The 24978-nt window shown below is 53.4% G+C and overlaps 1 protein-coding gene across 11 annotated transcripts in view; it reads right to left on the bottom strand.

Annotated features, from left to right (window-relative positions):
• Positions 1–24978, bottom strand: part of DAB2IP (DAB2 interacting protein) — a gene marked incomplete at its 5' end in the record, with an annotated part of 181667 nt that overhangs the window by 15528 nt on the left and 141161 nt on the right. For all 11 annotated transcript variants that reach the window (XM_082775571.1, XM_082775572.1, XM_082775567.1 and 8 more), the window contains 8 exons: positions 1063–1241; positions 1845–2046; positions 3336–3572; positions 6472–6616; positions 8307–8451; positions 15702–16256; positions 18480–18578; positions 24507–24660. In XM_082775571.1, the coding sequence (XP_082631697.1) occupies positions 1063–1241; positions 1845–2046; positions 3336–3572; positions 6472–6616; positions 8307–8451; positions 15702–16256; positions 18480–18578; positions 24507–24660 (1716 nt within the window). The remainder of the gene's footprint in view (positions 1–1062; positions 1242–1844; positions 2047–3335; positions 3573–6471; positions 6617–8306; positions 8452–15701; positions 16257–18479; positions 18579–24506; positions 24661–24978) is intronic.

Here is a 24978-nt window from a genome sequence, read left to right as displayed (position 1 = left end):
ACAGAGCTGTTACAGCAGAGCTAAATCCTAGCGGCAGAAAGTTATCCACCCGCCGCTCCTGCCATAACAGATACATCCAAGCAATATTGATTTCTTGCAGACAGAAAGAAAGAGCTTTGCAGTAGCTTAATGTGAATGTTCTGCGATCAAAGATGGTGCATTGTAAGCAAGTATTTGGGTGAGAGCATACTGGCAGAGACCTTCCATAGCATTAGATTTAAATAATTGTACCTCAAGCTGGGAATCATTAGAGATGAAAGCTCTGATTAAAGCAAGTCCAGCTCCATTGTTGCCTTTCATTCCTAATTAAACTGTTAAGTATTCTGTAGTTTCCACTTATTAACTATTTTGTTAGCAGTGTCTTTCAATTTATGTGGGCTCTACTTTTCCAAAAACAGAAACATTTTAAGTCTGCAACAGTCATCCTTCCCATGAATGAAATTTGTTACATAATTAGGCCTAAAAGTGTGTTTGGTGACTGTGTCTGTGAATCACTGCTCGTTAAAAACACCCAGCATTATAAAAACTGGACGGAGTGGATTGGAATTGATTGTGAGGCCTCTACAGCTTGGCCGCTGTTAGAGAAATGTCCGCATTTGGATCTCGGTGAATGCAGCACATTCCCTACATCTTACAGCGATGGGTAATACCAATAAATCTTGCACATTCAGACAGCTAATGAACTCAGTGGTAGAACTCAGTGCTTTGAGGTCAGTATGAACAATCCCTCAAGCCCTCAAAGGATGAACATTTTGCTTCTGCAGCCAAGCGTCAAGAACTGAGCTCAGAACCGGTCAGCTTTCCATTTCCCAGACCACATTCCCAGCTCTGGCTCATGACAGACCCGGGAGGGAGCCATGTGCTTGCCCTACTGCCCTCTGCTTTGTCTGGATTCAGAGCTGAACCACACCCAGTATCCATTTTGCAACAGAAAGCCTTGCCAATGGATCAGGTGAGCCCACACCACGCCTTGTCCTGCCTGTCCCTGCAGGTGCTCAGGGTTTGGTAGTAGGTGAATGCTCAGAATTTCCTTTGTGGCCAGGCCACCTCTTAGGCTCTTACCCAGATAAGTCATTCTCTATCACCATTTTCTGTAGCCCCGCAGAGATGCTGTTGCCAGCGTTAGGAGTGGATGCAGTGTGATCGGCTGTGACTGAGACCTGCACGCAGGCTGGGTTACTGAGCGCCGAGTTGACATCCCTCAGGATCCGAGGCAGAGGCCCAAGTTTTGTTGCAGTGCCCTGGTAGAAAAAGAGAGCAGAATTACTGCCTGCATCTTGCGTTTCTGCTAGAGATCTGTGGGTTCTGCCAGTTGCTGGACAGTCTCCTCAGTGAATCGTTAGCAACATTAATTTTCTCCATAATTTAACTCCACTGGCTGTCCCAGACATGTGGCTTCAGAAACCATTCGCTGCTGCGGGGCAGAAGGCAGCAAGCATGCTTAGCATAGTTCAGACGCCGAAGACAGCTGCGGCCAAGCCTGGTCCAGGTCTCCTGACAGAAATCCTTTTCATTAAAAATTAACCATTTGAATCTGCTGGAAAAAGACAGAAGGGGCTGGTGTTCAGCAGCTCTGCCTTCTCATCCCAGCAGCCCCTCCATGCTCAAACCCCAGAGATGAAGAGCAGAGGGGGAAAGTGACACTCACCTGCCCCCAAGCAGGACAAGAAGCAGCACAGGGAAGGCTGGGGAAGTGCTGAGGGTTAGTACCAGCGGTGCTGTGCACCCACACAGCTAATGAACGGGTATGGGCTGCACAAGGGGGAAGTGTGCGCTGTGCTGGGCCCCTGTGCCCAGCGCTGTCCAACCGTGCTTCCCTCCAAGTCCCCGTGAGCCCCCCGTACCTGCTCCAGCTGAGAAATGACTTCCCAGAGCAGCGAGTGCAAAGTGGACAGCTCGCGGCCCAGGTCAATGTAGCCTTCAAAGCCAGCTGTGTTTGAGATGGTTTCTGGATTGGAAATCTCCAGGAGAAATCTCTGCATGTTAGTCCATTCGTGCTCCAGGAACTGATTCATGAAGGACATGTATTCCTCTTTGCTGCCAAACCTATCAAGACAGCAACAGAAATGTCAGCTAAATCCTGTAAACAGAGGTGCAGCGAGCAGAAGGAGCAGGTACATACACACGTCAGAATGGCAGAGCCTTTCTGTGGCATCTGAACCCTTTCAGAGCCTTTGGGATCACTGGGTGGCTAACAAGCAGCTGGCACCTCACTGAACATGGAACCAAAATTAACTGCAGCCTAATCCAGCTAAGCCCTCATCAGCATGGGACCTCAGCAGCAGAAATGGAGGTGAAAGCTACAGAAATGAAGCTGTTCTTGGTGATGGGGTGCATCTTACTGCTGGTACAGCCTCCAGAAGTAAGACACATCACTGGAAATGAGGAAATCAAAACAACCAAGCCCAGTCACTCGGCTGAGGTGCAGTGAACGATGGCTGTGGGAGTCCCACGCTCTCCCCCGCATTCCAGGCCCTGAAGCTGGCCACAGCCACACGCTTGACTAATGTCAGCTTAGTTAGAGGTTCCTTCCTGTGAAGTGCTGAAGATCTGGAAACCCTTTAGTTAGGGATTGGTCAGGAATATGGAGAATTTCTGTCACCTCATGTAACACTTGTTTGCCTTCCACCTGCAGTTGTGTGCATGCGCGTGCACTCCTGGCTGCGCGTGCGTACACTGAGCTGGTTTCCAAATCTGAGGAGCTTTAGAAGGAAACTGCCCATTCATGTTTTGGAAAGCTCACCGTTCTGTTATCAGAGCTCAGGATAAGTAGCTCAGAGCTGCAGCCAGTGGAAAGATTTTCAGAAATCTCTTGCTTTGTTTCCATCAAACCTATGGGCTTAGTTAGAACTTGATAGTGTCCCCATCCCCTTCTCCTGCCATCCCCGTTCAAATAACCCTGCTGTCTTAGCAGGGAAAGGCCCAGAGCTCCTGGGAGGGACAGAACGGCTCCAGAGCTACACACACCACTGCTGCTGTGCGGGTTCTGGCCCTGCTGGTGCCGCTGACGGGAGGCAGAGCTGATGCCATCAGCCTCTCCCAGCACAGCAATCACGGGACTCATTTCCTGGCTGTGCCTGGGTGTTCCCGCTGCAACCCAGCCCTCTCTGTGTGGTCAGAGCAGCCTGTTTTCCTGCTCGTAAAACACGTGCTGTTTTGGAAACTTCACTGATCTCTCTGACCTAACAGCGAGGGAATGGGTCCCAGAGAGAGACGGGGGAAAAACACAACAGGAAACAAGCAGGCCCTTTCCATCCAGGGAAGGAGCGGCCAGCGTGGGACCTCCCTTCCCCTTCTTCAGAGCTGCCCCCTCCCGCTGCCGCAGCCCCGCTTACTTGGCGAAGTTGGCGAGGTTCTGGGTGACCTTGGCGATGAGGGTCAAAGTGCGTGCAGTGCGGTCGTCCGGGTACTCCTGCAGGAGACTGAAGAGGGAAGGGGACATGATAGCTGGGCACAGGAACCGCAGGAACAAGGAGGCACTGATCAGTCGCTCGCTGATGTCTGGGCGGCCGCGGTTGCTGCACTCTTGTCTCCACGAGGCGAAAACTTCCTTGAGCTCCCTTGGGAAGACACTGAAATGACAGAAGGACACGCAGGGATGGTGAAGTTCAAGGCCGAGGTGTTTGAAGTGCCACAAAGCAGTGAGAAGCATGGTGTGTAGCAGCCACGTGGTGTGACGCCCTGACCTGCACCAAGGCAGAGTCCTCTCACCCTGCTGATACACAGCAGCACTGCCACCCTCACCAGCCACAGGCTCCTCTTTTCCCTGCAGTGCCCATCAGGAGACTCAAACCAGACAGACAAGAAGCATAGCCCAAACCCCTGACAACTGGGAAGCCAGAGATATGGAACGAGCCGTGCAAAGCAGCTCACCACCATGTGAGGTGAACCACCGGGGGTACTGGGGTCACCAGCGCAGCTGGTGCTCGGCTGTGTGAATTGCAGTGCTCCTGGTCTAGCTCTTGGACCAAATCCCATGGGGATGAGGGCAAATGCAGAGCCACACGGGAGTCACTCTGGTTTCACAACCGCACTGAGCCCCGCCAGGCTTCCCAAGGCCCCAGAATTGCCCTGTGCCCTGCAGATGCCCGCGGCAGCAGCCCTTATCGCCGCAGACCCGGCTGCCTGCTCTCCTCCCAGCTCCCTGCTCCCACCTTATCCTGTTCCCAGCACGGGTTATTTGTTCAGCTGGATCCTCCCACGCGGGAGCAGGCTGACAATGGGTCCCCAGTGGCCACCAAGTCCCTGGTACCGGCCCTTTCCCTCCTCCCCGGAGCCTGCTCTGGCCACGGCCACCGTCTTTGTCTGCAAGTCAGAGCTGCTCACCTCCAGAGCTGGATGGTTTAACAGCAGACCGAGGAGGGGGCAGCCTCCATTTTAGGCCATAAATCTCCTTACCAAACAGCCATTTCGCAGGACGGTTTGCCAGTTTTGCTGCAGGGACTACGTGGGGTGAGCAAAGCAACGTGAGCTGGCTTCCCACAGGCCTGTGCCCCTCTCGGGGCCTGACTGCCCTGCGCCTGCCCCTCACCCCTGTTGGGAAGAGAAAGCCGCGCTGCCAGAGCCCGTCCTGCTGCCCGCACAGCGCGCTGCCACTGCCACCACCCACCTGTGCCAGGAGCAGGAGGGAGGCCCCGAACTGCACCAGCCTCAGGGCAAAGCCCCTGGCTGTGCCCCTGCCCCGCTGAGCACCGCAGTGGCACGGCCCCGGCCGCGGGCACCTGCCCAGCCCCGTGCTGTACCGATAACACTAACCAAAGCCTTTGGCTGGGAAGGTTCTCCTCTGTCTTTGGCTCGATCCACACAATTGGACAAAGCCCTTTGACTTCACGGTATTTGCCCAGAAACAGGAGAATCCTTTAAGCAATTTAAGGCTTGAGTGATCAGGACAGGTTGCAGTTACTGGAAGTAGCCCCCTGAACACGCACGCACCGGCTGCGCGCAGCCCGCGAGCACCGCTCGCTGCCACAGGCTGGGAGACCATAAAAGTTTAATTGTGGAGCAGCGGATGGGGTTCAGTTAGCCAGCTTTATGTGACAAACGGGCCAGTAATTCATTCCCCAACTTTCCAGTAACGAGCTTCCACATGCTGAAATTCTGCTTACGCTGAAACTTTCCAGATGTCCAAATTATGTCATAATTATAACAATTTTCAGTTATTGTAAACCTCTTTCCTCTCTCTGACTCTCTCCGGCAGATGAGCATGCACACTCTGGCACTCTATTTAAAGCAAGACTGTTAGCTGTCAGGGTACCTTGGCCAAGCCGGAGCACTCATCATCAGCCCAATTAATCCCCAAGAACTGCTGAGCACAAAGGCGAGAGGGAACTGCTCGGAGCAGCAGCTCCATTGCTCCAACCTTCCTCCGAAAGGCAGGGCTGGAGGAACAAACTTCCCGTGCACTCGTGACTTTCCTTGGGTCACTTTCCAAGCCTATTTTTAGACTTACCTTTTCGTGCTGCTCTGGGTATTCTGGGGAAAACACTAATTTGAACAATTATTATCCACTGGTGACTAAAAGCAGTGGATTCCTCCTGGGAGAGCACAACTCCTGAGTCAGAGAATTATTAATTGGCTCAGGATGAGATACAGGCTACCTCCAACAAAATCTGCCCTTTTGCTTATTCGTAGTAGATAAAGGAAGTCAGAGTGAGCCTCTCGCTGCTTGGTCTCTCGATGAGCAACATCAGGAGAAGCAATTCCCTTCCTTCCTGGCCTTGCAAGACAGCACACTCCGAATCCTGGGAGACCACATCTAATGAGTTTTCAGACCTTAATACAACAGCTGGGGTAGGGGAGAAAATGAGAAGTTTTTACTGTCAGAGACTTCCTTCCTCCAAAATGAGCCTTAGTTGATGTTTGGCAACAACAGTGTTGCTACAAAATACAATAATAAAAGCTAAGCCTGGACTTTTAACCAGGAAGACTGCAAATCCAGCAGTAATAATATTTTTTTTCTGTCAGGACAAGAATCTCCTGGTCTGCTAGCAAGAAGCAGGAAGAAAACATTTTTATTGCTCAAGGTAATAAGGTCACCAGCTCAATTCCTCCTGGTCCTTGCAGGCACCAGCTGTAACAGACCCGAGGATGGGACAGCGGGCACCAGCACGACCACCTCCAGCACAGGACACCAGACACCCCACTGCCTCCCCCCAGGCGATTTTGCATATCGAGGCCTGTCCCAGCTCGGTGCCAGAACCTTTACCCTGAGCGCAGTCGGCGAGGACATGCCTCCAACTGCATACCAGGCCTTGGGCCAAGGAGGCAGGGAGCTCCCCACGGCCGCCCTGAGCACCAGGAGAGTGGGGTTAACCTGGAGGAATGCAGGACGCGGAGCCAAACGGCCCCGAGCAGCAGCAGCAGCAGCAGCAGCACCCGGGGCTCTCCCCCCATGGCTCCCACAAGCTGCGGAGGAACTCAGCCTGAGGACGGGCTGAGTTCCACCTCTGCCCTGCAGCTGAAGGCACTGACCAGTAGGAGTTGATGATTTTGCAGAAGGCCAGCTCGCAGCACATCTTCAGGTTGCTCTGATGCTCAGGAAGGTCCGACGACGAACACTTACTGGGATCCACCTCACAGTTTTCATCTGATTCGTACAGAGCCTTGATGAATTCCCCTGGAAAACAGGCAGTCAGTGACGGGTTTTGGAGATGCAGTCAGCAAGCAAGGCAGCCCGTGAGCCCCAGCACCGAGCAGCTGCCCTGTGCCCCATCGCGCTGACCCAGCAGCGCAGCTTCTCCTGCAGAAAGGCCCTGCCAGGGCTCTGCGCTGCTGCTCCCCGGCTGCCCTGCCAAAAGGCCGGGCAGTATTAATTAAATTAAAATTGAATGAATTAATTAAAGTATTTCTGTGAGTTTCTCTGCACTCCTGCTGGCTGCTTGGCCACCCCTCACCCTGGCGGGCCCACACCCAGGGCTTTGCCAGCAGCTCTCGTGCCACCCCCGGGTGCCACGGGCACAGAGCAGCGCGGTGTGGGCTGGGGGTGCTCCCCACTGCGGCACGTGTCCGTCTGTCAGGGGCATGTGTCCGTCTGTCGGGAAGGTCAGCTGTCTGTCTGTCTGCACTCCGCAGGCAGGGGACGCTCGGGGAGGGGATGGCGGGGGGCAGGAGGGCCTCGCACAGGGACCTGTGGGGCTGGGTGATGCCCTGGGGCAAGGTTTGCTTTGGTTATCTCATCATTCCTTTTGGTTTGCTCATCTCCCAGCTCCTGACCATCCCGGACTTTCCCATCCTGCTTTTGTCCACCCCAGTCTGCATTCCTCCCCCTCCACTGCCCAAACAGATTTTAATTATGTCCCGGAGAGCCTCTCCAATGTATTTTCAGCTCTGCCAGGGAGCCCTGGAGCCTCTCTGCTTGCCTGCAGGTGCTGCCTGCTGTTATTACCCGGCCCTATTACTCGGTTGTGCTGCATGGTTTGAAGGGAAGCACTACGCTGCATTGTGCTGCCTCGTGACACGGAGATGAATCATTTCATGACAAAAGGGCCACGCAGGATCCGTGCCCCAAACAACTCGTGGGGACTGCGGGCTCCCCAGTACGAGACGGAGCTGGCTCGGCAGCGAGCCCTGACAGGGGAGCGTTATGGAACTCCCTGCCTTCATTAATCTCCTGGCTTTTTAGAAATTTTGTGAGGTAATCTACTTACAGGCCTGCCTTCGACCAGAAGGCATTACAAGGCAGAAATAAGTAACAGCCCCTCTCCTCTCAGATCGCTGTTACCTCAGTCAAGTACTTACACTTTCTTCGGTCCTTGTTAAAATTACACAGATCCACTAATAGGAACCTAACACACTGAAAAACGAGCAGGTCGATAGGAGCACCGCTCATCCTACTGCAAGGACGTGCATCAAACCCAGCTGCCTTCGCCGAGTGCACGCCGCAGAGGCAGCCCCCCCGGGCTGGGCTGTGCTGGCTGCAGGCAGCAGTGCCGCGATTCCTTCCTGACCTGCCCAGAAGCGGAACCTCTCATTATTTTCATTTGCATCGGGAGAAATATTTTTGGAGCCATAAGCGTAGCCAGCCCTTTCAAAAAAGCACCGGGAGGGTTCCCAGCGCCATCAGGGAGGCGACTCTCATCACTGCAATTTGGGAGATTTCATCTGACTGCTGCGAGCAACGGGGGGAGCGTCTCCGGCTGGGGCTGTGCAATCAGGGGAGGGATTCAATCAGCCTCCGTGACACTGCCAGAGCCCAGACAGAAGCCCTGGCAGGATGGCAGGATGGCCACTGGGACTCAGCTGTGGCCCCGCACCGCGTGGAGCACCCGGCAGCCCCCTGAAGAGCCCCGCCAACCCTCTGTACCTACCTAAGGCATCTTGCAAGTATTTCTGCCCCACCAGCTTCAGGTATTCTTCGATTGCTTTGGTGGCTAGTGTGTTCTCCCTGAAAATGAGATGCTCATTCTCACCACAGCGATCAACTTCAGACATCATCAGGTCAGTCAAGAAATCCTGGAAAGCAAAGCCCACGGTGGGTCACCAGGTCAGCAGGTCCCTGTGCGCAGCAGGGCAGGCGGCTCTCCCCTGTGCCCGCTGCACCGCCGCCAGCCTGACTTCCCTCCTGCTTCTCCGACCCTCGCAGGGAAGAGAGGAGAAATCAATCTCTGGAGAGTTTCAACTTTTGCACCCCAAAATGATCCATTTCACACCCGCACCGCATTTGTCCCTGCATCACTGACAGCTTTCAGGGGGGGCTCATCTCAGCCTCACGTTTTGGGGGTGAAATCTTTTCTCCGCTGCTCAATGTGGCCACATCGGTGTCCAGCTGCACGGGGTGCCAAAGGGGGGCATGCCCAATGTCACGGGCTGTGCCCCATGGCTGGGAATCGAGCCTGTAAAAGGCATCACGATGCTCCCATGTCCCATTTCCTCAGTATTCATGGGAATAAACAGCACAGCTACAGCGCGCATTTTGGGCACATTTGGGGTCTGATGTGCACAGAGCCAAAAACCAGGCGATTTTGTAATCTGTGCCGCACAGCAATGGGAGGGGTGAGCAGCACAGCTGCCCTGTGCACCGGCCCGGGCTTTGAATTGCAAATGCTGACAGAAAACCAGCACTTAAAGAGTGAGCTCGGTGTCGGTGTTAACTGCTCGGAGCGGGTCCCGCAGTTCCCCGTGCATTCTGCTCAAAATCCACTGCGTGGTGTGAGGCGCAGCGCCGCAGCTCGCGCTAATGCAGGCGAGATGCTGTCCAGCTCCTCGTGCTAATACATATTCAGCTCCTGTTCTCCGTGCTGCTAATGGGAAAATCGGCTGCTGAGCCAGGGGCTGGGCTGGACGACCTCCTCCCAGCCGGCACCGCTCGCCTCGATGGCAGAGGGAGAGCGGGCTGCGGGCACCCTGCAAGCCCTGAGCACTGAACCTCGCACCGAGTCCCCGTGCAGGAGACAGCGATGTCGACACACCGCCTCACTGCCATAACCGAGGGCACCTTTTTTACACCACCCTCCTCTCAAACCCAATAATCTGCTCGGTAATAACCCTTCGCTAAGGAATTCTCCTTCATTTGTCAGAGCGCACAAGCTGTAACCCACTGCTGGGTGCGGGCAGCAAGAGCACCCAGAGCTGCTGTGCGAAGGTGCAGGCCCTGCCCTTCGCCATCCCCACGCAGCTCCCCGAGCCCCCAGAGCACCGCAGCCACGGCTCAGTGGGCTCCAAACCCCTTGGGAGACACGGGGCCACCACGGTGCCATACCCTGCCAGGGCGTTTGCCAGAGAGGCACTTGCTCCATCTGCCACAGGGGTGCCCTGGGAACCTCAGGCTCACGCTGAGATCCCCTCCTGGCTCATCCCAGCACCAAACCAGTGACCTTCAGCCCTTTGTTACTGGGTTTCTGTCCCAGACGAAGGATGCCCAGGCTGCAGACAGGCTCCCCTGCCATCCAGGAACGGGCTGGGGGCTTGGCAGGCTGGCAGCCTGGAAGGTGGCGGCAGCAAGACCGCCGTGCTGCCGCCACGTTCCCAGAAGAGCCTCCAAAAGCCCAGAGAAGCAGCTCTTGAAGATGTCACTTGCATTATTTCTTTGAGCAGGAGACCGCCCTCCCTGCAGCCCGCTCTGCCTGCGGCGCGCTGGCAGCTGCAGAGGCACGAGTCCCTCCTGGAAGCCAAGCACGCGCCTCCCGCCACGATTTTCTCTCATTTTGCCTCCTTTATCAGCCAAGCTGGAATGAAACTCTAAACCCCCGCTCAAATCCCTTTAGCTGCTATCTGGGTACCTCCATCACCTTTATCTTCCCGGGTCTCTCCCAGTGTGCGTTTCAATTCCAAGCCCCAGCTCAGGATGACACAAGGTGCTGATTCTTAATTAGCAGCCGCTGACCTTGGCTTTGCTTGATTCTCTTTCCTGTCACTTTCCCAACATACTAATTATCTCCCAACACCGGGTTTTACAGCTCCTCTTACCACGGGTTAGGTTTTTCCTCCCCCTGTCAGCTGCGGACCCGCGCTGCCTCCCCCCACTGACCACATGCATGGCTGCAGGGCTGGGGTGGGACACGGGGACATAGGGACATGGGGATACAGGGACATAGGGACGTGGGGACATGGGGACGTGGTGCCAGCAGGGCTGCCGAGCTGCGGAGACCCAGGTGCCAGGTTCTAGCCAGCAGCCAGGTGAATTGTGACGATTTTAGCCAAGCTGCAGAATTTACTAGAACTAAAAACGGGGCAAAATTCCAGCTGTGTGACTCGGCACGGAGCCAGGGCAGCTCCCTCTGACCCCCCCGTGGCAGTCCCCGTCCCAGTCCCATACAGCCATGGGCCTCGTGGCCCTGTCCCCGGGCCGCCCTCCAGGCCTCGCCTTCCCTCACACTGAAGCCGCAGCAGCTCCGGAGCTCCCAAGCACGGCAGCCAGCACTGGGAAGACACAAAGGGAATGCAAATAGTTGTCGGATCCCTCCGGGGGCTTCGCTCACCCACATACACGGCTCTGAATAAAACGCAATAACTAAAGCCAATAAAACTCCCTGTTTCCGAGCAGCAGAGATCAGCGGGGGGCTGTTTTTAGTTAGGGCCCCTGGCAATGGAAGAAAATAAGATGCTTTATTTCATTACATCCGAGTTGAGAGGGGAAGGAAGAGGTCTACGGTAAAAATTAAGGGCTGTAGCGGCGCTCCTCAGGCTTGCTCCCGTGTTTATTTTAAGGAAATTTGCTTCAGTCTGGACACCGCTGAACCCGTGCAGCTCCTGCATAACTAAAGAAACGCCGAGCGTGGCTTCCCAGCGCTTCTTCCAGGAACCCAGGCAGGAGGCACTGCAGCAGGTCTGGGGCTGCTGCTGCAGGCCTGCCACGGGCACCAGCACGGCTCTGGCTGCCACAGAGGCAGCCCCACAGCAGCGCTGGTCCCAGCTCCAAGGCCAGGGCTCAAAGACCCCACCTGGAGGTCGCCTCCCCTCGCCCCGCGCCGCCCTGCAGCCTCACCGCACCCTGCCCCAAAGCACCGGTGGGGCTGGGTTTGCTCCACGTGCCCGGCTGCTTTTCATGTTCCTCCATCCTCCAGCCCTGCGGTGTAGCCTGAAAACATTTCTGTTGTCCCCTGGGGGGAGCTTAAGGTGCTGCTTCTGCTGCCCCAGCTGGGTGGATCCTCCCTCGTGGGCTGGAAACCTGCCCCAGCCCCGTCCCCAGCCCTCCTGCAGGCAATCGGGGCTGGGTGACTGCGTTTGGGGCCGTGTGACTGTCAGCTCGGTGCTGCCTGGGGACACCAAACCTCTGCCCGAGGAGGCTGGAAGGAGCCAACAGGCAGAGCAGCCGTCCCAGAGGTGGCCTGAGCCTTTCCAGGCTCGCTGAAGGTGAAGGCCACGCGTGTAAAACCAACAGCTGCTCACAGGAACAGCCCTTTGCTGCCCTGTCACCAGGGCCAAGCGGTGCCAAGAGCCTGCCGAGGGCTCCGTGCAGGTTGTGCAGGACGGGCAGCACAGCTCGCCACACGGGGAAGGTCCCTGCAGCCCCACGGGCAGGGCAGAAGGGGGCCAGCAGCACCTGTGTGTGGGGGTGCTGCTCCTCTGCAGTCTGAGGGGAGACTGATTGGGGAAAGGAGGCTCCCCCCATCGCAAGCCTGATTAATAGGATTGCCTTATCCTTAAGAGGATTGGGTTGATGAAGGTAATAAGATTACTGCTGGTTTCAAAGAGCAGCTGGGCAGGGGTGAAGGAAGCACCAGGAGGCGGCGGGGCTGCATGCGGGATGAGTGTGGGACACATCTAAGTGCCAGTGGCCAAGGAGAGAGGGGGACAGGGGAAGATGTGCTCTTAAATCTGACCGAAAGCTTTTTAGCTGGATTGTGGCTGCTACGAAGTATTATTAGAGAGAGAAATTCTCTGTGGGGGACAACAGAGCTGCTGCCAGTGTCACCCAGGCGTGCAGCACCCTGCCTGGCTCTGGAGGGGTACCCTGGAGGGGACCCCGAGCCCTGTGCTGCGCTGCCCCCCTGTCCCCTGCAGCTCCCTGTGCTGAGCTGAGAGTCTCCAGGAGTGCTCCTGCAGCTGGACAGGCGCTTGCAGACCCTGCACGGTCCCTGCAGCACCCACACAGAGCAGCAAAGCGCCCACGTGGCCAAGGGGAGTGCGGCTGCAGCGGTGCCGGCGCAGAGCAGAGGCTCCAGCAGCCTCGCACGGGCTGGGAATGCATCTGCTGTGAATGCATCTGCTCAGGGGAAGCAAATCCTTGCGGCATAAACAAATAGGGACACATGTTTATCCCTCACTCCATTCACACCGTAATAAATATTTATTTCACGGGAGCAGCTGGTTAGTCAGAGCTTTGTCTGATGCCGGGATTCATCTACCAAGCCTTTGGACGAGAACGTTTTTAAAGCGTATTTATGGTTCTGAGCTGAGCTCCAGAAGCTGTGAGGTAGCCCAGGAACAAATCTATACAGGGCAAGTACTCTGCAGACACTGCAGGGCCCGGCAGTCCCACGGGGGAAGGATGCAGCTGCCCCTCCACGCCCACATCACACAGCCCACATCAAGCGGGGCTAATGGCAGGGGGAGCACTCCCATGCCACGCACGGCAAGAGAAGTACCTTTAATTATGACTTTGTGTGCTTTGTCTGTGGGTTGCACACACATCAAGCAGTTAAGCATCTCTCCACACCCTCAGAGGTAACATTTCATCAGACGGGAGCACCCAACGAAGGGAGGACGGGTGCTGAGAGCCCGGGTGCCCCTCCTGGCACAGCCCGGCCTCTCCAGGTCCTACAAACAGAGCAAACACAGCCCCGTGCCGAGGGCTGGGCGGGTTCTGGGTGGCTGTCAGACTTTCCAGTGGGCCGGGGCAGCTCCCCACCAGGCTGTTTGCACTTTATCAGAAAGCTTTTCCCATTTCTCTCCACCCCGCTGCCTCGGTGGCTGCTCCGGGGTTTCCAGGCGTGCCCTGGTGCACAGCGAGCCCTTGCGCGGCATGGCAGGGATGAAGCTTTTCCCTTTCCCAAGCAGAGATCAAAGCAGGCACAGCCTCTGTCTCCAGGGAGGACTCTCTGCCTTCATTTCCCACCTTTTAATCTATTGTGATACAGAAATGAAGCCCAGGATGAGGCAGTATTTAGGGAGAAAAGGAAGCTGCAGCCACTGCCGCGGCCACCCACGCTCCTTTGGGCACAAGGGACCGGCCCTGCCTCGGGCTCTGACGAGCTGCAGGTAACGAGCCCTGGCTGGGGGGGACAGGGGACATGGCCCCACATCCCCCTGAGCCTGTATCTGTACCTACCTGCACCTACTGGATCTGTGGAATAAAGCTGCCTCCTGCCAACACAACCAAACCCCGCGGGGGCAGCCCCCAGTTTGCTGCTGGAGCCTTACAGGGTGCGGTGACACCAGCACAGCCCCGCTGTGCCTCACCGCCCCCACGCAGCCTTCCTGGGCACACCCCTGGCACGCAGGCAGTGGGTGGGTGCTTTCCTCTCCCATTCATGATTATTATTATTATTATTTTTTTACCTTGCTGCTGTTTTTTTCCTTTCTCCGCTCGCCCAGCCCCTCTGGAAGGCCGCGCCGCCCGGCTCCCATGCTCCAGTGACTCCTGCTGCTCTGACAGCTCTCTCAGCCCTGTGCTAATGCTGATGGCAGATGACAGGCGGGGAGAGCAGAAGCTCCATTTTAGGGGACAATTCATCAACTCTGTTTACTGTTTGCTGTGTCCCCCGCGCAGAGCCTCTGGGATCTCAAGCGCTGGCGCAGACACGTGTCTGGAAGCACACTTGCTCTCTCCTCAGCCTCTCCAGCAGCGAGAGGAGAGGAAAAAGCAGGAGCAGTGGCGAGACTCATGGAGATAGAGATCAGGGTGAGGGCCCCTTTTGCACCCAAACGCACAGGGTCCTTCCTGGCAGTTTCACTGCAGCCCCAGCGCCGGCAGAGCTGCAGCGAGGGCAGCCCGGGATGCAGCGAGCAGCGGTGCCAGCAGAAGGCAGGGCCGAGCTGAGCAGGCATGCGCCGAGCAGCACAGCCCCACACGCCCGTGATGCTCTCCTGACAACCCCCCGAGCGGGGTTTCGCACACCGTGAGCTGCTTCTGTCCCCTCTGAGTGTCCCAGCCCCGTGCTGTGTCCCTTGCTCACACCCTGAGGCCCCGTCCTGGGCTCTGCGAGGCTCCGGGCAGCTACTGGCACTGCCACAGCAGCAGGCCCGGCCTCGCAATCCTCTCAGCGAGCTTTTCCTGCCTTGAACTCGACCAGGAGGCCGAGCACTTCTCTGTGCGACAGATGGTAATTAAATCTAATCCGTGAACCCTGCCACGATCCCAGGCAGCAGCGGAGGCTGCAGGGCAAGCGTTGAGCCTCGCAGTTCCCCTCAGGTGAGCAGCTCACAGCTCAGTGCTGTAAGAGCTCTGGAAAGCTCCTTCCTCCCCAGTGCCCCACTGCAGAGTTCAGGGAGACGTTAACAGAGGGAACAGTGATGCTCTCACTCCCTCCGTCCTGCACGTGGCAATGCCGTGCCACCTGGGGGCACGCAGCAAGGATGCTCTGAGGCAGAGAGGCCCGTGGGGCAGGGAGCTCGGTGCTCGCCTGTGCTCTCCAGTAAGGGCATTTCCAGCTCTGCTCATCTGCCCTCGCTCTCACCAACCAGCCACTACCAGGAGTAACAAATACCTCAGGCCCAATAAACTGAATTTCCACCGCTCCCAAACTGGCAGCACCAACCCTGCAGCACGTCCTGCCCGGGAGCACCCCAGAACCCTTCCTGCGCTGCTGCCCCCACCACGTCTCCCTTCTGAAAGCAGCAGAACAGACCCCCAGGGCTCAGAGCTTGCTCAGAACCAGGCATGCCTGGAGGCTCACTTTGCTCCGAAATCCTCATGGCCCTGTCGGCTCCCGCTTGGTGCCGCAGCGCAGCCGTGGGGAACCTGCTGTGTTTCCACAGGAACGCCCAGCACTGCAGGCTGCTCAGCTTAAGCCAACGTTGCTTACATTTCATCCCCCAAAACTGCCTTGCTTGATGTTTGTGCTGGTTTATAGAGTAAGTTTGGCCCCTGAGCCTCCAGAAGTAGGGGAAAAGGACTTGGGTTGAAATCTTATGGTCCCATCGACCTCTTTACTAATTAAGCAATTCACAGTGCACACGCTACCAACTTGTTTGCAATAAAAAGCAAAAATTACAGAGTATTAACGATGGCTGAGCCCCACCAACGTGCTGACTCCCTGCAGCCCAACCCGGGAGCCTGCCCCTGCTCATCTCGTGGCAGCGTGCGGATGGCGCAGTCTTACCTTGGCCTTGCCTGTGCTCTGCAGGATGTGCACCAGCGCGGACGCCATCTCCTCTTTGTTCTTCACGCTCAGCGAGGGCTCCAGCACCGAGCACAGCACCATGTAATTGTTAGTGATGTACTCGGCAAACTCCTTGTACATCTCCATGGGGAGGATGCTCATACTCTGGTAGCGTGACTTGATGCGGATCATGGGCCCCGGGGACTTGCCCTTCCCGGGGTTGGGGCTGACCACGGGGTACCATTTCTCCACAAACTGCCGGCCCGTGACGGAGCTGACAGGGATGTTCACCTGTCCGATGAAATTGGTCTTGTCCTTCTTTTTCTTCTTGTCAGTCTCTTTGTATAAGTGCACCGTAATGTTTTTGAGCGATGGGAGGTTATTAAATTCAAAGTGCTCCCCCCAAAAGACATTATCAGTTTTCAATTTACAGGTAGTTCGTGCATAAAGAACGTCATCCAGGCATAATTCACACAAGTACTTCTTCTTAGCTGGCAGGTCCTTGGCTTCAATAATCCATAACTTTAACATATTCTCTACCCTTCTGCTGTTGTCCTAGAAAAAAAAAAGATGCAAAGAAAAAAAGGTCAAGAAAAAAAAAAGACAACAAAGCCACGCACAACAAAACTGGAGATATGAGTTAATTATTTTGGATGGGCTAAATGAGCACAAGCTTAATTACATTTTATTTTAAGGAAATACTGGCTCTCAGGAATTTGCATAATAATGCTACTTATGTTAATTTTCCAAATATCACCGTGCTCTCCATGTCTGCTGGTGCCAATTAATAAAGGAAACAAGGAAGATAAAACCCATCCAAATCATAAATGTTCCATGTCCAATTCACTGCCAAGAGGACCTCAAAAGAAACCTGGAAGAAAGAACCTCACCGATAACTAACGACTTGTGCAAAACAAGCTACGTTACAGGTACCACAAAGCCACCTCCCCTCGCAGTCCAGCCTCTTTGCAGCAGCACTGGAGTACATTTTCTGGACTGTACCAGAGCAACAACAAAGGGATCTGAACGCACACTCAGGGATCTCCTCGTCCGTGGCTGGAACACAACCACCTCTGGCATGGGAAGAGGCTTTTGCAAAACTTCACAATGTTTTAGGGCACAAGTCCAGAGCATTGAACTAAAACATCAAGAGGAATGATGGGACACAGAGTGAGTCACGCAGTGGACTCATTACAATTCAGAAATAGAGATTTGGCTTGAGATCGTTTAAACAACAATGCAGCAAAGGATACCGCGGCTCTTCAGCGGCTCCCCAGCCATGCTGACCTCGCCCTGGAGGAACATCCAGGGGCATCTGCGGCAGCAGCGACTACAGAGATAAAGCACTCGCAGCTGAACTGCTCCTGGGGCTGCAGTAACCTGTTTTGTCTAGGAGCCCTCACTGAAAGAGCAACCGTGGCTTACCCTGCTCAGCTTCGGAGGCTGGGCAGGAACGTTTCTGCTGGGAGCCCACAATGGGGTACTGTGGGTTCAGGAAGTACACACAGGAACTACACAAGAACACTGAATTCCCGATAGAAATATCAAGTCAGATACTGAGAGTTTATTGTCTACGAACTCAAACAAAGATGGAAAGTTAGCCATCAGCTAATGGCATGTTTCGAGATGAGGGCATCTTTCCAAATGAATTTCCACTGAACACCACATCTCAAAGCCATCCTGACGTGTCCGGCCCTCCCTCACATTCCCGGGACTTTGCTCATGGTGTGATGCTCCAAACCTCACACAGCTCGTTCAGGACATTATTGCTGGGCTGCTGTGCTCGGAAAGGCACTGGAGTCACTGAGCTGCACGTGGAGTCACTGAGCTGCATGTGCAGGAACACGCTGCTGGGGCAGAAGCCCCCTCTCCCCTCTGCCACTCCCATGCTGACACTGAAGGAAATCTCTTATCCTGACTAGGAGCAATGAGCTCGGACACAGAGGGCTCCTCTAGCAGCCTGCCAGGCCCAGACCTAACCTGTACACAGTTATGTGTCTGATGCCAGGGGTGAATTTACAGGATCCCATCATTTGTGTCTTCTCTGATCAGCAGAAAGTGACTTGTTGATGGAGCTCATCAGCTGTGAAATCCTGCAGCTGATTAGTCCTGATCAATCTTTGTTAGCTAATTCCAGTGCAGAGAGGGAGAAGCAGCTGTAGGCTTTATTTGAGGAGGTACTCCAGTCTTAGTGGGCCATAAAAACACATATTGGGCATCCCTGTGTTCAGTGAAGAGAAAGATTTGTTTCTGGAGATCTCAGACGGGACGGTTTTGCCACCCTCAACTGCCTGTAAAAGCTAAAGCTACATTTCACTACTGCCTCAAAGAACGTGCTGCCGTGTGCCACCTGAATTTCTCCATCACTAGAGCAGAACCTGCAAGTAGTACCAGAGTCAGGGAATGCGGCATGTGAACTTCAGACTATTCAGCCTTGTAACTTTGCTGGCAGCTACCGGCCAGCTGTCCCAGCACTGCTGGGAGCTGGGAAGTCCTACTTGAGTGGCAAGTATCATTAGTAGGGCTGAAGATTCTTCAAGTCTGATCATTTCACAGCAACAGCTGAAGCAGCATGTGCTGAGAAAAGAGGAAAGAAATAATTGGCACTTTCACGTAAATATAATTGTGGAAGAAATGGAAATATGGAAAAAGGCTGACCCACAATTACACTTACTCACTGAAATGACAATACGTCCCCTGCTGCTACTATGCACTGGGCTATAAAATGTAATAACGAGGAACTGAACTACAGCAGAGGCAATTCCTCAAAGCCACTACCTTATTTGGGTGCACGGCACGCCGCAGGTTTTCCATCCATTTATCTCGCTCTGCTGCAGAACGACACGAGAAGCACTTACTTCCTGATGAAGTCGTCACCTACAGGGAAAGGAACAGGATTATGTCTTGACCAGCACACTGCAGACTGTGATACGGGGGAGAGGGGGAGTTAGGAAAGGTGCTAGTGGATTTTTTTCTTTTTTTAAGTAAACAGCTTTACCCAAGCATGAAGCAACAGCCCCTAAGGCTACCAGGAAAACAGGGCAACTCTGTTTGTCACAGAAATAATCATGGAAGCAAATTCCAATTACTTCTCCTCTTCCACACCAGAAAACACAAGATAATGGCCCCGTGCATGTGATGCTTTAAACCACCAAGCTCCTCAACTGAGAAGAGTGCAAATCCTTAAATGAACTAAAGATAAACTGCAACCACTTGGCATCCCTCCAGATTCAGCCCCAAACTTGTAGTTGTAACAACCCAGCCCTTGCTTTCGGAAGAACGCCAGGCCCCGGCAGGCTGGCTTCTTGCTGTCCCCCCCTCCATGTCCTGCTCTGGAGGCCTTGCTGTGAAGAACACGGGGCTGAGGACACGCACCACGCTGCTGGAGGGCCGGAGGCACTCCTGTGCTCCCCGCACTGGCTCCCCTCAGCCAGCCACAAAGCCCTCAGCCGGCTGCTCTCCCTTCTCTGTACCCACTGGATTTGGTGATGCCCAGAAATGTTCTTTCTGTCCATTTCTGGCTTGCAAGCGGATGGGCCTGGTTAGTACCTAAGAAACTCCCTCTGAGTTTCACTGCCACCAGGCAGGCCGCAGAGCTCGGTGCACGCCGTATCGCCTGGCAGTGTGCGTGTTTACACCCTGCACATCGCTTATCTGCTTCTGGGAGACACGATCTCCTCTAATTTCATACATCTCCCCGAACCTGTCCTTACAAGCAGAGCTGGCACTCGCTTCCATTCATCACTAGCTAACCTCAGCCGTGAGCTGAGCACATCCCTGTGCACAAAGACATCTCCGCACCAGGACAACATGACGAGAGGCCTGGCCTGCCTTTTCACAGCAAATGCAAGAGATCTCCCCACGCTTGATATCCCCCAAGCTCTCTCCTTCAGGCAGACACTTCCCTGTCCTTAATGCATTCATTCTGTCCTGCAATACTAATATTCTTTGGGGCACACGTTATCTTCCATTTCTAAGAAAAGACGACTCCATATTACTAGGCACAATAGTATGATCTTTTCAGCATCCTTTCACGCTTCGATGTTTCCCATTTCTTCGAAGTTTCCCATCACAAATGTGGCCTGTTTCATCCCGTTTGCTGCTCCTGTCAACCTCTGTCCCTGAACAAACAATCTTCTGGTGGCCCAGGAGATGTACCGCTCACAAAAGCAACTGTCCATGGTGTGTGACACCTTGCCCTGCCCATGATGTGGCTGCTCCATATTTTGATCCTTTTCTCAGCAGAGCTCCTACAACAGCACTCCACATGAGCACGGCCATACACCCGCATGGTGACAACACCCAGGAAGAAGCCATGCGCAGCTGCATCGCTGTGATGTGCTTCAAAACTGCTCAGACAAGAACCTAACAATGCAGAACTTGAGCCCTGGCTTGTTTGGTCCACAAATTCAGCTGTGCAAGACTCAAAATCAGCCGTGTTCAAATCCAAAGCATCACAGTCCTGAACACTGCTGGGACAGCCACACCACCCTGCGGGTTTCTGTACCCCAGAGTGAGAAAAAACCCTCCCACTGGTACTGAGTGAGGTCCACTGAATTCAGTCCTCCTTAGAAATCAGTTAATAAAAGTGTAACAGGTCAAATATACTTTTCAGTAAACTCTACCATTAGTCCATTTCCTCAAAGGCCATTTTTCACCTAGCTTGTTGTTTAGCTCTTTTGTTTTGATGGGAGTTTGGTATACAAATGAATTTCCCCAAAAAGAGGATTATGGCTTATTGGATTGTTGTGGAAAGATGCTCTCTTAAAGACAAGTTCTCCTTGGTGGCACACATGGATCCCACAGATGCCTAGAGCATTCATATCCAAATAAACAAACATGCAATTTAGCCGTCCTTCTATTGGCTTTGTTAATTAAACGTGTGCATGTTTTTTTAAACAGCTGTCTGTTTAGTTGAATATCTAATATATTTTCTTGCCACACTTAAGTCAATAGGTTAGCATTGAGTTATCACAGTAAAATTTATGTTTCAATTCCAAAACAATTACTGATCAACTAATCATTCAAAAGCTACACAAGACTATCTGTTCACCCAAGTGAGAGAAGACAAAAGTCCTCGTGGCAGGTAGGAAGCCCTCCTGATCTGCTGGGAGGTGAAAGTCCTGTCTACCATGTGTGACCAAAAATGGCATTTTCCACCAATCTGCAATAATCTTTTGGCTTTCAGCTCTGACCTAAATATTATATGGTATTGATGATCTTCATGACATATTAATTACCTTGATAAAGAGAGCATTCTTGTCTCAACAAGACTTTGGATGTGCTAAATAACTGTTAAGGTGCAGGATAAACACACGGGTGGGTGATCCCTTAAGTCAGACAAACCTTGTCATTTCTAAAATGTGTTAGGTACAGCATCCTCAAAGTGTATCACAAAAGGAATCTCACTGGTGTAGCAACAGAGGATGATAACCAAGTTACTAAAGCTGTTTCACTCAATGCGTGCAGGAGATTTTACAAGTTCAGGCTGGAGCTGACAACCCCATCACACCCCCCGGCACAAGGGCACAGCCTGGGGCAGCCCTGCAGAGCCTGTGACGGCTGTCTGGGGTCTGGAGGGCCGTGTGAAAACAGCAACTGCTTACACTGTGGGACTAAACCTCTCCTCTAAATCCTCCCATGCTCAGGCAAGGCCAGGATGAGGCTCCAAGGTTCTGGTTGTAGCGGATCCATCAGCCCAGTAGCAGCTTTTCCTTCCTCCTGCTCCGCATCCCCCGGGCAGGAGCTGTGCAGCAGGACAAGGCTCCGGGCTGCCCGCACAGAAGCGCAGCCCTTCCGTCCTGATTCCCATTCCTGGCCCAGGTCACTGGGATCCCACAAATAGCAGAGCCAGGAATAGGCTCTGGGAGTCTGGACTCGCAGTCTCCTTTACGAGGCTAAGCTGCCTCCTGTATATTTAGCACACCCAGCATATGCGGCGGCTCTAGATGATTACGCTGACTGGAGGTCTTATAAGGAGAAAGAAGACGGTGCTGAATAACTTTAAAAACAATCACTGAGGAAAACAAGTAAACACTGACTTCCAAGTACTCAGCAAGTCAGAAAAAAAGCAAGTTTCACAGACCTAAATAAGCAGAAAAAGCCTGATGCAGCACTGAGAAAGCGCTGTGTGAGTGCTGACTCTCCTGGCCCCTGGCGGAGCCGGAGCCACCACATGGCTTCACAGCAGCAGGCCAGGCCGAAGGAGAGAAACAACCCTGCCATAACCTTCATACAGCACGCTGCCTCAACAAACCACTTGCTTTCTCCACTGCAGATGGTTTCAGCACTTCTCTCTCATCTCCAGCCCTTTCCCCTTCAGCTCCCGAGGCTCTGGGCCGCTGTGGCGCGGTGCAGGAGGAGCTGCGTGAGGCGCCTCGTGCTGGGGGTGGTGAGCGGCAGCAGGCCTTGCTGGCACTGTCCTGTGCCCAACCACAGCACTGAGAGGAGACGATTTCGGACAGTGTGAGGCTGGCACTGCCCAGCACCAGCAGTGCTGCCCTTTGCCTTTTGAGATAGCAAAATTGGCTGTTCCTGACAGGCCTCCCTAGGGAACGGATCCATTGGGGCTTCACAGGGCAGGGACCGGGCACAGCATCACCCCACAGCCTCTTCGCAATCCGTTGTGTGGAAAAAGTCTTGTGTCCGTGACTCGGGCAGGCCCTTCTCACTTGACATTTCTTGTCCAGGGCTCATTTTCCAGGACAGCAGCATGAGTTCCTCACTCATGTGTTCTGACACACGGCAGTGTCATGGCCCAAGCAGCAGCTTCAGTTTTCCTCTCAGCTTCCCACAGACCTGACCCAGAGCTTTTGTAGTTCCACACTGCAGGAATTGCCACGAGTTTCCTGCTCTTTGCTGAACTTCCACTAAGAAGTGGCAGTGGCCTATGCCATGTCCTGCCTGTACTTACTGACAGAGCAACACTGAAGGATTTGGGATTACAGACAGGACCTTCGGGACAGAGGGGATATCTGGGCTCAAGCAGAAGTCTACCTTTCTAGTTTTCTAAAGCATTCTCCAAAGCAAAACAACGAAAGGCAACTTTCAAGCACTGAAGAGGAGAAGATGCCCGTGCAGTTCTGTCGCTTTGCTTCCAGTGCTGCCTGGCGCGGGGAACCAGGCGTTGGGGCACACAGCGCTCGGCCGCCCGCGCCCTGGTTGCTGCCCTCCCGCCGGCGACGCTTACCCTCCGCCTCCGCCGGCTGTGTGGGGAGGATTGCGGGCACTGCCCACTGCCCATCAGGGATCCAGAAAGATCTGCAAACTCATTCCACTTCTGACCTAGTGCAGTATTTGAGAGAGGCTCTCCGGAGATGCCAGACCGATGCATTAACACAACGTGCCATTTAGCTCTCACCTAAGCGCTTCCCTCTGGAGCTTGTTGATGAGTAACCATCAGTTACAAATCAATGCCCCTTTTGTTTTCCAGCATTCTTCCTTTACTCTGCAGGATTTGCAGAACAGCAATTAACATGTTCTTTTTTTTTTATGACTCTTCTTTATCCAACTCTCACTTAAAAATGGAATTTTCTTCCTCCTTACAAGTGCATGACTTGTGTAATTTCCTTCTCAGTCAACTTCTACAAGTACTGTTCGTATCCCTTCCCCTTCTCTTGCGTGCTGAACAGAATTGGTAAACAACTCTTATATTATGGATGTCACATCTATTTTCCATCTAGCTTCATTTTATCTTTCTTGAGTGGAATGTAATAGAGGCCATATAATTTACAAAACTGTTCTCCTCCTGACCTGCCACACTTGCTCAATTCTACAGAGAATGAGCAGCACTGGAAAATTTATATCTCAACCCACGCCCTCAACTTCAGAGTTCATGTTTGGGGCTATTTTTTGGTCAGACTGCTTCTGTATTACACAGTTGTATTTTAAGAAATGGATATTTTAATTCATTTATTTCAAACTGTTCTAATTTCAGTAATGTAAAAATATTCATCTGTCCCATCTGACTCCTCTTGGACGCTGACAGTGCTGTCTTCACATGCCTCTGCCCATCCTAGGAATGCATTCCCATCAAATCTTACAGTACAACCCAAGCATGGCTATATGGTTTATCTACTCGCTGATGTCCAAGTACAAACAGATTACCTTCTCTTCATAGAAACACAAGTATCAACCACCTTATTACTGTAAGAAAACCACTTCCCAGTTCTATATGCAGGTGCTGCCATAAGCAATAAGGCTTTTCTGTCCATGATGCAGGGCAAACAATTCCCAAGAGGCACTGCCTTATGCTATCCAACTACAATCTTGTTTGTATATGTCTCACAACCTCCTGCTAGCACAGACCTAGCCACGTGCCATAAAAGATGCAAATATCCATAAAAAAAAAAAAACACACACTGAAATATAGATTTTTTTAATTACCCAGAAAAGTGAAGCTTGAGATTTCTAGACAAAATCCTCAACACTCCCACTAATAGCTGTAGGCTATCTTTGTGACCACGTATAAGATATTTGTACATACAGAACAGAGACGAGCACTTTCTGCTATCTGCATGAACATAAACTACAAATTTAAGCTCTGCTAATGTAGGTTTCTAAGTAGTCCGGCACCTGTGCCAGGAGCAAGCCCTGCTGCGACAATGGTTATAAGGCAAAGAGCTCATTGCTCTGATTTGCGGGTGTGCTTCTCCTTGGAATTATGAAGTAATTTTCTGCCCATGGAACGGTGTCTGTGTAACAATTCAGAGCAGAAGCGTTTTGTAACAGTTTGAGCCCAAGATGTGATCCCACACCCGGCTCCCCAGCCAGCCCTGCTACACGGCGTACAGAAACGCTCCTTACCTCGAAGCAGTAGTCTTGTCCCAGGATGCTACTGTGGACCGGCTTGATGACCACTTCTTCCTCCATGCTGAGATCCAGAGCCTCAACAGCACTACTGGGACTGAGCAAAGACTCGTGGGAGCGCGATTCTTTCAGCCTCGGCATTAGATGGGATCTGGAGGAAAAATGCAGCCGTATCAGTGGATGCCTTCCTGCCCGGAGAAATGATTCAGCCCATCTGTTAGCAACAACTGCAGAATATTCCTATGAACTTTATGCCACGAGATAACAGAGGGCCCAGAATAGCATCCCCCTGTGCGCAGGGACTCTTCTCCCCCTCCAGAAACGCATCCAGCTCTATCACGGATGCAGACAGTGCGGATCCACGCTCTGTAACCAACAATCCGAGGGCTCGCGCGCTCCATCCGATTGTTACACACATCCCCAGGATGGGGAGAGTGTGGAAAATAAGGCCATGATAGCCCTATCGATT

The sequence above is a fragment of the Aythya marila genome, assembly GCF_965140915.1.
Source record: "Aythya marila genome assembly, chromosome: 19".
Lineage (NCBI taxonomy): Eukaryota > Metazoa > Chordata > Aves > Anseriformes > Anatidae > Aythya > Aythya marila.
The sequence above is the reverse complement of the archived record's forward strand: the minus strand, read 5'-3'. Positions and strand labels throughout refer to the sequence as shown.